The sequence below is a fragment of the Hyperolius riggenbachi genome, chromosome 11, assembly GCF_040937935.1.
Source record: "Hyperolius riggenbachi isolate aHypRig1 chromosome 11, aHypRig1.pri, whole genome shotgun sequence".
NCBI lineage: Eukaryota > Metazoa > Chordata > Amphibia > Anura > Hyperoliidae > Hyperolius > Hyperolius riggenbachi.
This window is the reverse complement of record NC_090656.1, coordinates 108,288,613-108,301,826: the sequence shown is the minus strand read 5'-3', so window position 1 is coordinate 108,301,826 and position 13,214 is coordinate 108,288,613. Positions and strand designations below refer to the sequence as shown.

At 46.2% G+C, this 13,214-nt stretch overlaps 1 protein-coding gene across 4 annotated transcripts in view; it reads left to right on the top strand.

Annotated features, from left to right (window-relative positions):
• Nucleotides 1-13,214, top strand: part of SYT12 (synaptotagmin 12) — a 176,898-nt gene that overhangs the window by 127,042 nt on the left and 36,642 nt on the right. For all 4 annotated transcript variants that reach the window (XR_011024860.1, XR_011024859.1, XR_011024858.1 and 1 more), the window contains one exon: nucleotides 11,815-11,935. Coding sequence is in view for 1 of the 4 variants with exons in the window: in XM_068261003.1 (XP_068117104.1) it covers nucleotides 11,815-11,935 (121 nt within the window). In the remaining 3 variants the exon portion in view is untranslated. The remainder of the gene's footprint in view (nucleotides 1-11,814; nucleotides 11,936-13,214) is intronic.

Genomic DNA, 13,214 nt, shown 5'->3' with positions numbered 1-13,214 from the left:
CCTCCAGTCATCTTACCTCCTGTGCAGCCTCCAGTCATCTTACCTCCTGTGCAGCCTCCAGTCATCTTACCTCCTGTGCAGCCTCCAGTCATCTTACCTCCTGTGCAGCCTCCAGTCATCTCACCTCCTGTGCAGCCTCCATCCAACTCCTGTCTGATGCAGCCTCCGGTTAATGTTTCGATGACACCTGTTATACAAACTCTTGCCTTCCTCTCACAGCTCTTGCAGACTTGGTATGCTCCAGAATCCAGTCCAGCCGTGTGTTTGTCTGCAGAGCCTTGCCTTCCGCCTGCAGAGACTTTGCCTCCATCTGCAGAGCCTTGTGCTCAGTCTGCAGAACCTCACTTCCAACCTACAGAGACTTCAAAACAGCCTGCAGAATCCTGCTCACAGTCTGCAGAGCTTTGCATCCAGTCTGCAGAACTATGTTCCCAGTCTGCAGAGACTTCTAGTCAACCTGCAGAATCCTGCTCACAGTCTGGAGAGTTTTGCATCCAGTCTGCAGAAAACGGCATACAGCCTACAGAATTTCAATCTAGTATCCTGCCCACTCAGTTTCAGTTCCAGCTCGCACAGGCCCAGTCCGCACAGTCTCAGTGCCAACTCGCACAAACTGTATCAGGGTCTCAGCCAAAGGTCCAGTCAAGCGCTCAGCCAACGGTTCAGCCATGCGCTCAGCCAACGGCCCAGCTAAGTACTAAGCCAAAGGTCCAGATCCATGAAGTTATACAGACTGTTGCCCTGCCTGAAACTACTGAGCCTGTTGCCCTGTCTGAAGTTTCCCAACCTGTTAACCTGCCTGAAGTTTTCCTGCCTTCTGTTTCACCTGATGTTATGCAATCTGCTGCCCAGCCATCACAGACTTTTGCTGCTGCCCAGTCTCCACAGACTTTTGCTGCTGCCCAGTCTCCACAGACTTTTGCTGCTGCCCAGTCTCCACAGACTTTTGCTGCTGCCCAGTCTCCACAGACTTTTGCTGCTGCCCAGTCTCCACAGACTTTTGCTGCTGCCCAGCCTCCACAGACTTCTGCTGCTGCCCAGCCTCCACAGACTTCTGCTGCTGCCCAGCCTCCACAGACTTCTGCTGCTGCCCAGCCTCCACAGATGTCTGCTGCTGCCCAGCCTCCACAGATGTCTGCTGCTGCCCAGCCTCCACAGATGTCTGCTGCTGCCCAGCCTCCACAGATGTCTGCTGCTGCCCAGCCTCCACAGATGTCTGCTGCTGCCCAGCCTCCACAGATGTCTGCTGCTGCCCAGCCTCCACAGATGTCTGCTGCTGCCCAGCCTCCACAGATGTCTGCTGCTGCCCAGCCTCCACAGATGTCTGCTGCTGCCCAGCCTCCACAGATGTCTGCTGCTGCCCAGCCTCCACAGATGTCTGCTGCTGCCCAGCCTCCACAGATGTCTGCTGCTGCCCAGCCTCCACAGATGTCTGCTGCTGCCCAGCCTCCACAGATGTCTGCTGCTGCCCAGCCTCCACAGATGTCTGCTGCTGCCCAGCCTCCACAGATGTCTGCTGCTGCCCAGCCTCCACAGATGTCTGCTGCTGCCCAGCCTCCACAGATTTCTGCTGCTGCCCAGCCTCCACAGATTTCTGCTGCTGCCCAGCCTCCACAGATTTCTGCTGCTGCCCAGCCTCCACAGATTTCTGCTGCTGCCCAGCCTCCACAGATTTCTGCTGCTGCCCAGCCTCCACAGATTTCTGCTGCGGCCCAGCCTTCACAGACTTTTGCTGTTGCCCAACCACTAGAGACTCCTGTTATCAACGCTCCTGATGCTTCCAAGACTGCTGTCTGCCCTGTTGGTACCAAGCCTGCTGCAGCGCCTGATGTCTGCCAGTTTCCTGCTCTGTCTGAGACCTGCCAACCTGTTGTCCACTCTGATCCTGTCCAGTCTCCTCCTCAGCCTGTTGATGCCTGCCAGTCTCCTGCCAAGCCTGTTGGTGCCTGCCAGTTTCCCGTTCAGCCTGATCCTGTCCAGCCTTCTGCTCAGCCTGATGATCCTGTCCAGCCTTCTGCTCAGACTGATGATCCTGTCCAGCCTTCTGCTCAGACTGATGATCCTGTCCAGCCTTCTGCTCAGACTGATGATCCTGTCCAGTCACCTGCTCAGTCTGAAGATCCTGTCAAGCCTGATGATACCTGTCAGTCTCCTGCTCAGCCTAATGGTCCTGTCCAGTCTCCTGCCAAGCCTTATGCCTGCCAGTCTCCGGTCCAGCCTGATACCTTGTCTGATATCCTCCAGTTTCCTGAGATCCTGTTTTCTACATTGCTCTCTGTCCAAAAGATGCTGGTCTGGATTTGGTTGGCATTATTTCCCTCCCTGCCCACCCAGGTTTGCCTTTTACTGCCTCCTGTATTTGTTGCGGCTTTTTGGGTCCTGCCTGATGTTGTACAGTCTTTTATCCAACTTGCCATCCTGCCTGGACGTTTACAGCTTATGTTACAACATCCAAAGACCACGTTTTTAAAGTGTTTTCCCTCCCTGCCCTCCCAAGCTTGGCCTCTGCGACCCACCTGGCCAATGTTTGGGTTGTCTGCCCTCTTGTGGGACCCTGGTGGACATTTTCTAAAGACACTGTGGAGCGTCCTGAGGCCGCTCCTTCAGGGGGGGGTACTGTTACGATTCATACTGTATCATCTCCTGCCTGCTGGTGGTGGTATTGAGTTGGACTGCCCTGGACTTCCACTATCCACCAGCAGGTGGCTTATCATTACATTTAAGGACTTGCAGTTCTTTGTATGGCCTGCAGAGGCCTCTAATGTGTCTCTGAGCAATTACCACCAGATGCTTCCTATTACATGGACTATATAAGTCTGCCTCTTCCTGCAAGTCATTGCCAGAACTTCCTTGTTACAGGTCTGAGTCTCTGGTCACCCCTGTTCCTGATACCTGGTTTCTTGTACCCTGCCCTGTGATCTGTTTATCTGCTACTGAACCTCTGCTTGTCCTGACTCTGCTTATGCTTACCCCTCTGTACCTTGTATGTATCTGATTACCTGTTGCTGACTTTATTCCGTTTTGACCTGTCTTTGCCTGCTCCTTTTGATACCGCGTTGTTGTATATAATTGCTTGTACATATATATCTCGTGCACACCGTTTGTAAATAGATAGTTAGATAGTTAGGGGTTATATATTTTGTCACTGCTTCCCGGGTTATTTGTGTATATATTGTGTGCTGTGCATATATGGTATGGTATTTACATTCACGCTTGTATGTATGCTTGCATTATTGCATTTGCAATAAAACATTATTTTTGCACCTTAATTCCTGGTTCCAGTGTCTGTATACTGCAAACTGTGGTCAAACCCTGTTTCTCCGTTCAGGCCCCTGACAGCTGGTCATTCTGTCACGATTGTGGAACTTTCCCCGTGATCAGCGCACAACGCGTGCACTGACACGGCGGAGATCCTCCACAAGCGTATAATTTGCAGGAACCCAGCAAAAGGTGCTACGCACCTGTAGAGGGAAATTCCTGTCGGCAGATGGCGCTGGGGAGTGCAGAGGAACCAATCCTCTGTACCTCCACAAGTGCCAGACAGGAATTGTACGAAGCGCAGAACGCAATCGCAAGAGAGGCGATTGCGAATGAGATTGAGCAAAAGGGATAGGTTGTATGTGTGTGCGCCAATCCAGTCGCCACTCCGCGACCGCGCACACACAACAGCAGATACGAAATAGGAACGCGATCGCGAGAGGTGCGATCGCGAGACGTGACACAAGGCAGAACAGAATAGAATACGAGGGTAGCAAAGGCACAGCAAATACAATAAGGAGATATGGAAAATAACAACGCTAGCTAACCGCGAACACCGCACTCATTCGCAACAGTGCACGCGGTTATGCGCGATCTCCACGTGATAAGCACAATAGAGACAAGCACGCCTAACTAACCATAAACAGACAAACATGAAACAGGGGACGCGAGCGCTTGCTTAACGGTTACCTCACCGAGCCTGTAGCAAGCGCAGCGGACAAGACAGACACACGAAAAACAAGAACTAGGCAGGAAGGATCCACCGCTCTTCCGCCAGAGCAAGTGTGATCCAAGCAGGAACACAGATCAGAAAGATCCACAGCCGCTAACGCTAGCGGCTAGTGCGATCTCAGCAAGACAGAACGATTCGCTATCAACCGCCGCTGGTGACAGCGCAATCGCGACCGACAAGACAGAACAGAAGGATCCCCAGCGCTCGCACAAAGTAGCTAGCGCGATCCCAGGAGACAGAACAGAAGGATCCCCAGCGCTAGCACAAAGTAGCTAGCGCGATCCCAGAAGACAGAACAGAAGAGATAGCTGGTAACAACCGCTGCACCAGCTATACTCCAAGAACATAGATCAGAACCATTTCCTGTCAACCACCATAGGGACAGGACAATGGCAAACAGGCAAGACAGAACAGGCAATACAGATAATACAACCTGACTGGGCTAGAAGGGGAGCCTAAAGCAACCCCCAGGAATTAACTATACTAGATAGCAATGGCTGACACTCCAGCAGTGTCCATCAGGAACTGAGCATGGAAGGGAAATGACCAGCGAAGCATTCTGGGAAACATAAAGCTCTTATAGTGCCAGTCATCAAAGAAGGCAGGTAGGGGATTTGCATAACGAATGTATGCAAATTCCCCAGCAAGAGAACAGAACAGAAACTTGCAATGGAAAGACAGGTCTCTGTTCCAGAGACCTGCAGCCCACAGACTAGAGGAATGGACAAACAGCTGTCTGCCTGTGCAGCCAGCTGAGCGGATCATCACACATTGGCATGTGCTTTGTAGTGATATACCAGTTAAAGGTTTAATACCAGACAGACCACAGATAACATAGAAGGGCTAGAACACTAAAGGACTTGATGACAAATAGTCATTTTGACCGCCGCTCTAGGTCCAGTCACTGTACTGTGACGGGTACCTACGGCTACGGTGGCTGCATTTATTGTAGATTTTTGATGGTGGGCCCCGAGGTTGCACTCCCTGTTGGACGAGTTTGGAAGTTGCGGCATTTTGTCAATTGCAACACCAAAGCTGTAGTATATCTGCTAATGTGTAGATGTGGGTGTTTCTACATAGGCAAAACATATTGTGAATTTAAAGAAAGAATTAAAGAACATACTGCGGACATCAGGGGGTGCAATTTCAAGTCGCCCATTTCTCGACATGTAAATTTGACTCATAAGGGTAGTGAGGATTATGTACGTTTTGTGGGTCTGGAAAGAGTCCATGCCCATGTAAGAGGAGGTGATATTGATAGACAGTTGCTCCAGATGGAGCTGCGATGAATTTTTGAACTGAATGCTACACAGGGCAGGGGTCTTAATGATGCTGTGCATTATGGGGCATTTTTGCCCCTGTTCTAATCTGGGGAATTTGGTGAGGTACATTAGAGTTTGGATGTGTGTCTCTCCCCCCTTCTTCCTCTTCTCTGACCTCCTCCTCTTCCGTTCTCTGCCCCTATCTGCCCTTGCCTCCATTTGCTGTAGGCATGTCCTCTTTAAAGAAAAATATTTTTTCGATTGATTTTTATTCATTAATATTATCATTTGTTGGACGTGCAGTGGTTGTTATCATTATTATTATATATATTTTTTATATCATTATTTCGTAATGTGGAATATTTGTCTGCTGATTGTGCCTGTATGTCTTCATGATCATGTTCATGTGTGGGGACGTACATGTGTATTGGCGATATTTATGTCCACAAATTTATTTATATCTCAATGTATATATATTTTTAAATTATTTTGGCTTCCTTGTTGTTTCATTTTTGTCTAAATGCTTTTTCTTCTTCCCCCGTCTCCACCGCTGTCTCCAGCCGCACATGGACGCATGTTTACACTTGCAGCGTCCAAAATTACGTGTCCAGGACTCCGCCCCTTTGAGCGGAGCTCTTTCATGGGACAGGTGATGCTTAATAGCCTCTTTGACCCAATTCTCGTCGGCACTTCCTTAAGCTTCACGGCGACCCGCAGTACGCCGCCTGCTTCACCTATCGCTACGGCGGTAGGGCGGGACTTGCGGGCGCAGGGTTTTGATTGGCTGGATTGACGCTGTTCGGTGAGGATAAGGGAAGGACGGCATTATCATTCTCAATGGCGGCCAATGTTCCTACATGGGGCACTATACTTAGCGCTGTCCATCTGAAGAGGCTGACATGGCTAGTCAGCGAAACATGTTATGGTTTCAACGCCTCTGAACCACCTACCCCAATCGGAAAAACCCCCCCCACCTGGACTAACTTGTCAATGAAATGGGACTGGTAACTATGGAATGATTCACTTATCATGTGTTGCAATGCTGATGGAAGATCGATCGGATATACTTTGCAGGGAGATGCCTGCTTCTGAAATTATGCTTTTGGACTGCGAGTGGGTCCTTTGACTATCACGCTTTGCTTTGCATGTGCAAACTTGCCAATCTTCTGCTTAAAGGGGAACTTCAGGCTAAACAAACATACTGTCATCAAATTACATTAGTTATGTTAATTAAAATAGATGGGTAATATAATCTCTTACCCACTGTAACGATTGTGGAACTTTCTCCGTGATCAGCGCACAACGCGTGCACTGATACGGCGGAAATCTTCCACAAGCGTATATATGCAGGCACCCAGCAAAAGGTGCTACGCACCCGTAGAGGGAAATTCCTGTCGGCAGATGGCGCTGGGGAGTGCAGAGGAACCAATCCTCTGTACCTCCACAAATGCCAAACAGGAATTGTACGAAGCGCAGAACGCAATCGCAAGAGGCGATTGCGAATGAGAACGAGCAAAGGGACAGGTTGTATGTGTGTGCGCCAACCTAGTCGCCACCCCGCGACAGTGCACACACAACAGCAGATATGAAATAGGAACGCGATCGCGAGAGGTGCGATCGGCAGACGTGACACAAGGCAGATCAGAACAGAATACGAGGTTAGCAAAGGCACAGCAAATAATACAATGAGAATAACAAGGAAAATAACAAACGCTAACTGAACGCGAACACCGCACTCATTCGCAACAGTGCACGCGTTCGTGCGCGGTCTCCACGTGATAAGCACAATAGAGATAAGCACGCCTAACTAACCAAGACAAGACCAACATGTAACAGAGGACACGAGCGCTTGCTTAACGGTTACCTCACCGAGCCTCCAGCAAGCGTTCGTAGCAGACAAGACAGACACACGAAAACAGGGACAAGCGAGAGATAGGATCCACAGCACTAGCGAAAGTGGCTAGCGCGATCCAGGTACAGAGTAGCAGAACAGAAGGATCCACAGCACTAGCGGAAAGTGGCTAGCGCGATCCCAGGAGACAGAACAGAAGGATCCACAGCACTAGCGGAAAGTGGCTAGCGCGATCCAAGGAGACAGAACAGAAGGATCCACAGCACTAGCGGAAAGTGGCTAGCGCGATCCAAGGAGACAGAACAGAAGGATCCACAGCACTAGCGGAAAGTGGCTAGCGCGATCCAAGGAGACAGAACAGAAGGATCCACAGCACTAGCGGAAAGTGGCTAGCGCGATCCAAGTGAGACAGATCAGAAGAGATAGCTGGTAGCAACCGCTGCACCAGCTATACTCCAAGAACAGAGCTCAGAACCATTTCCTGTCGACCACCGCTGGGACAGGACAATAGAAACAGAACAAACAAACAGATAAACAATCCTAACTGCACTCGGGAACCTGCCTAGCACAGTTTCCAGGAATTACTCTAAGCTGATCTTCAAACAGAGAGTAAGGCTGACACTCTCCAGAGTGTTTCACAGGAAGACTCCTTATGACCAGCCAAGCATTGTGGGAAACACATAGTACTTATAGTACACGCCTCCAATGAATGTGGCCAGGCAATTTGCATGACAACGTATGCAAATTCCTCAGCAAGCACAAGCTGCAAAACTGACAGAAGCTCTTCTTTCCAGAGTCCTGCAGCATGCAAACCTAAACAATGGTCAAAAAGCTGCCTGCCTGCACAGGCAGCTGAGCAGATCATTACACCCACCCTGTTTTAAAAGAACAGGCAAATGTTTGTGATTCATGAAGGCTGCCATCTTTGTCATGGGGGCAGCCATGTTTTTGGTTGAAAGGAGGTGACAAGGAGCAGGAGACACAGTTCCAACTGTCCTGTGTCCTGATTACCCCTCCCAGCTGCACACGCTAGGCTTCAAATGTCAAATTCAAAATGTAAAAAAAAAAAAATTGCACTAAAACAGCAGAACGAGAACAACAAAATCAGAATTCCCATCATGCTTTGCACAGCATCAGGGGAAAAAAGCCCGGGCAGTTTTCTTCTGTGCAGCTAAAAATGAGACTTGGATAAGAAAAACAAAGTTCTGATGCTATGAAACTGTTAAAGAAACACAAAGCCTTTTCAGTACTGCTGAGTCGATTTTTAGTCTGAAAGTTCACTTTAACCTGTGATATATAAGAACTCTGATCACCTGCATGCATAGGCTGCCCTTTGATGTTGCAAATCTGCGAGTGGGATTGTGAAGCACGTGAAGGGAAGTCTTCCTGATCTATCTACTAATTCATAAGCTTTTATAACCATCTTTGCCAGCTTGCTTCGTCAGCATATGCTAAATTTCAAAGTAGTATCACTTATTTGTAAGCAAGATCTCTGCTCCTGTTTGCTTTGAAGATCATATGAGTTCACTTTAATACCAGGACTTCAGTTTTTTGTTGACTCCCATTTTTTTGCTAATAAGGAGGACTGCAGCCTCCCTGGGGTGTCTGTTGGTGTGTAGGGTGGTCCTGTTTTTTAGGCTTTTTACATACGATATATACTGTATGTGTAGTGTTAATTTATATATGTTTTTTGATATAATAAAAGTTTTTTGTATGCACCCAAGAGCCAATTTCTCTTTGTTTATATAATTGCATATGTGCCTCCCACTTGTTAAGGGAGAAAAAGTAATGGGACAATAGGCTTCTCAGCTGTTCTATGGCCAGGAGTGTTATCATTATTATTATTCCCTCATTATCACAATTACAATGAGCAGATAAAAGGTCCAGAGTTGATTTCACGTGTGCTATTTGCATTTGGAATCTGTTGCTGTCAACTCTCAAGATGAGATCCAAAGAACTGTCACTATCAGTAAAGCAAGCCATCATTAGGCTGAAAAAAACAAAAACAAAAAAACCCATCAGAGAGATAGCAACAACATTAGGCATGCCAAAAAACAACTGTTTGGAACATTCTCAAAAAGGAAAGCACCATTGAGCTCAGCAACATCAGAAGACCACAGAAAGCAAATGTGGTGGATAACCAAAGAATTCTTTCCCTGGTGAAGAAAACACCCTTCACAACAGTTGGCCGGATCAAGAACACTCTCCAGGAGGCAGGTGTATGTGTGTCATAGTCAACAACCACTTAACCAGAGTGAATACAAAGGGTTCAGAACAAGATGTAAACCATTGGTGAGCCTCAAAAACAGGAAGATCAAACAACATCTAAAAAGCCTTCACAGTTCTGGAACAACATCCTATGGACAGATGAAACCAAGATCAACTTGTACCAGAGTGATGGAAAGAGAAGAGTATGGAGAAGGAAAGGAACTACTCATGATCCTAAGCATACCACCTCATCAGTGAAGCATGGTGGTGGAAGTGTAATGGCTTGGGCATGTATGGCTGCCAATGGAACTGGTTCTCTTGTATTTATTGATGATGAAAAACAGTAGGATGAATTCAGATGTGTTTCGGGCAAAATTATCTGCTCCTATTCAGCCAAATGCTTCAGAACTCATTGGAAGGCGCTTCATAGTACAAATGGACAATGACCCAAAGCATACTGCAAAAGCAACCAAAACGTTTTAGGGGAAAGAAGTGGGATGTTATGCAATGGCCAAGTCAATCACCTGACCTGAATCCGATTGAGCATGCATTTTACTTGCTGAAGACAAAAATGAAGGGAAAATGCCCCAACAACAAGCAGAAACTTAAGACAGTTGCAGCAGAGGCCTGGTAGAGCATCAACAGGGATGAATCCCAGAGTCTGGTGATATTTTTGTGTTCCAGACTTAAGGCTGTAATTGACTGCAAAGGATCTGCAACCAAGTATTAAAAAATTAAAGTTTGATTTATGATTATTATTCTGTCCCGTTACTTTTGGTCCCTTAACAAGTGGGAGGTATATATACAAACTGTTGTAATTCCTACACCGTTCACCTGATTTGGATGTAATTACCCTAAAATGAAAGCTGACAGTCTGCAGTTAAAGTACATTATGTAGGTTTAATTTCAACTCCATTGTGGTTGTGTATAGAGCCAAAAATGTTAGAATTGTTTTGATGCCCCAATATTTATGGACCTGACTGCATACTGTCTATATGGTCAGTTCTGGTGCTGTTTTGAGTTAATTTTTTGTAGGCTTTGATTGGGTAATTAGCTCATGTAGCACATTTCAGGCATATTTAGGAACTATTTATGTATGATGCTGGTCGTTTTCCTTTTAATTACTTTGCAAACAGCGTTGTCTTCATGTACAAAATATACTATACTATTTTTAATATTACATGTTATTGTTGTTAGATGTTACCGTATTGTATAAATTATTATAAGTAATTTAAACACTTTAAAAGCAAATTGAAAATCATGAAAATTCATACTTTAAACTACTGGTATATGCCCAAATCCAAAGTTTTCAGAAAGTAAATCATTTATACTCGTTTCACCATGTTTTACACAAGACTCAACTTACAAACAAATTCAGCTTACAATCTCCAGAGCGTAACCTGTTGTAAGTAGGGAATTCCCTGTATAATTACAGTACCTTACACTGTCACATTCCTGCACATAGGAAACTAACAGTACATATTGTCAAAAAAGTATGGAATTTTGACTGAGACTTTCTAAGCCCTGCCCACAGCTATTGCACGATTACACTTTAACGTCATGGGAGAGTTTGTTTTGCAAAACAATTTTTCCCTTTGATCACTGCAATTGGTCAGTCGTGGTGATCCTGGGGATCACATGATTAAAGACCACACTGATTGGTTTGTGATCTCTCTGTGGGTACTGAGGCTGCAAGCAATAGTGATGCTCTGGAAATAGATGTGTAAGCAGGAGTGTACAAACTTGTAGGAAGGGGTTAGTAAACTAAAATTTCTGCAGGAATTTTAATTCACAGGCTAGTAATGGGAAGGGGTTAGAGGCCACCTGAAAGTCCATCTGATGTTAAAAGGTAAAGGTTTTGATTGACAGTACAGGTTGTGACCCCACCTCCACTATAACACCCTTCCCTTTACAATCTCTATAGATCAGCAGGGGAACATTGACAGACCCCTCCTGGGATGGCATTGCAATGAGTCGATATACAGGTACCACTCCAGTACTAATGCCCAAAATGATATGCATAGAAGTTTTACTCTGCATTGGGGGTCCAGAGGGGACCATAAAGTGTACCTTGTATGAGTCCAACACACATTTTTATTCTGATAGCAGCACTATCCACAAAACAAACAAACAAACACAAACACTTATATAGCGCTTTTCTCCTGGTGGACTCAAAGCACCAGAGCTGCAGCCACTAGGACGCGCTCTATAGGCAGTAGCAGTGTTAGGGAGACTTGCCTAAGGTCTCCTGCTGAATAGGTGCTGGCTTACTGAACTGGCAGAGCCGAGATTCGAACCCTGGTCTCCCATGTCAGAGACAGAGCCCTTAACCATTACACTATCCAGCCAATCCACAAGTGTTGAGATGTCATAGAGAAGCAATGTACAGCTGTCTACCAGCTATTTCATGTCTGAACTGCTACCTGTGAATGGTCTGAGATTCAGAAAAATATCCGAACAATAATCATTTATGATATAAAACTGCCATTGTTGTCTTTCAGACTTTAGACTCAGTTGGAGAGGTTCTGTTGTCTCTCAGTTACCTCCCTACAGCAGAGCGCCTCACAGTGGTGGTAGTTAAAGGGAAGAATTTGGTGTGGACAGAAGGAAAGACTACAGCAGGTAAGAGCAAAGATGACTGTGTAAGTTAAAGTGATATACACTCATACTTCTCCTTTCCTACAGCAGAGAATGGATTATGTAAAAAGTGTTTGTGTTAGTCGGCAGGCATGATTATATTCACAATTCTTAACAGAAAACCAGCACTGTAAATTGTATGTAGCTGACCTAGAAGCTAATTGACAATTCCTTATGTTCAGCATACGTAATGCTTATTAATGTCTATTTTGTATTTGCATGTGTGAAATATGCCAACTATTTGCAATGCCGGGGGGTCTTACTTTCTGACCACCCAGCGCAACAAGGCTAAGAGCTGGATAATGGAAGAGGCTCCACAGATGGACACAGGAGTAATGAAGAAGGGAGCAAGATTGCCCAGAGCAACTGCAGCTCTGGGCCGCCTATCAGGCTAGATGCTATGTGATAAACGTAGTCGGTAACAGATTTGGGTCATACACGTTAATTCAGATGTGTCGTATTGGAAGGATTAGGCAGATTCGTAGTCGAGAGGCAGGCAAAGGTCGGTACACAATACAATATTACAATAGATGTTACTTCAATAATATTTTTAGAATATTATGAATAAATTACAAGATATATAACTACAAAGTACAAGACTTACTGACTAGAGTACATATATATCGTGCTGATGCACAATATATGAAATGTAGCTCTCAAATAACTCACTAGCTAAAGCACAAAAAATGATAATTAACAAGATCAGACAACAGACAGACGGAATGCTCAGCCAATCTAGTCGCTGTTTCAGCGACGGCGACATTCCCACTGAGATAGACAAGACTAACAGGTAGGAGCGAACTAATGGCAACCGCTGCTATAGTTTGTCCTCAAGAACAAGGCTAGAAGGAATACTACCAGTCACCACTGTGGTGCTGGCAGAATCTAACTATCAGGAAGGATCAGAAGGACTTCACTGACCCCCGCAGGTCAGCAAACATCCAGCAGACATGACAATACAGAGCAAGGTATTATACATTTACAAAAACAACATTCACAGCATAGACCCAACGACAACTCAGAGAGCTGAACGCTATGACGGGCGGGGTAGGAAATGGGAGGCAGACTTTTATGCTGGCATCAGCCAATGGATGCAGGTATGCAAATTCCTACACAGCTGAATGGTAATCATTCAATCCTGAGCTGGCTTGATTACCATTTGTTAGCTGGCTGTGAATGCAAAGGACTCCCATAAGAAATACATGCAGTATTATGTAACAACATGCATGCAGGAAATTCAGGGCTATCTGGCCACAGCTCACCT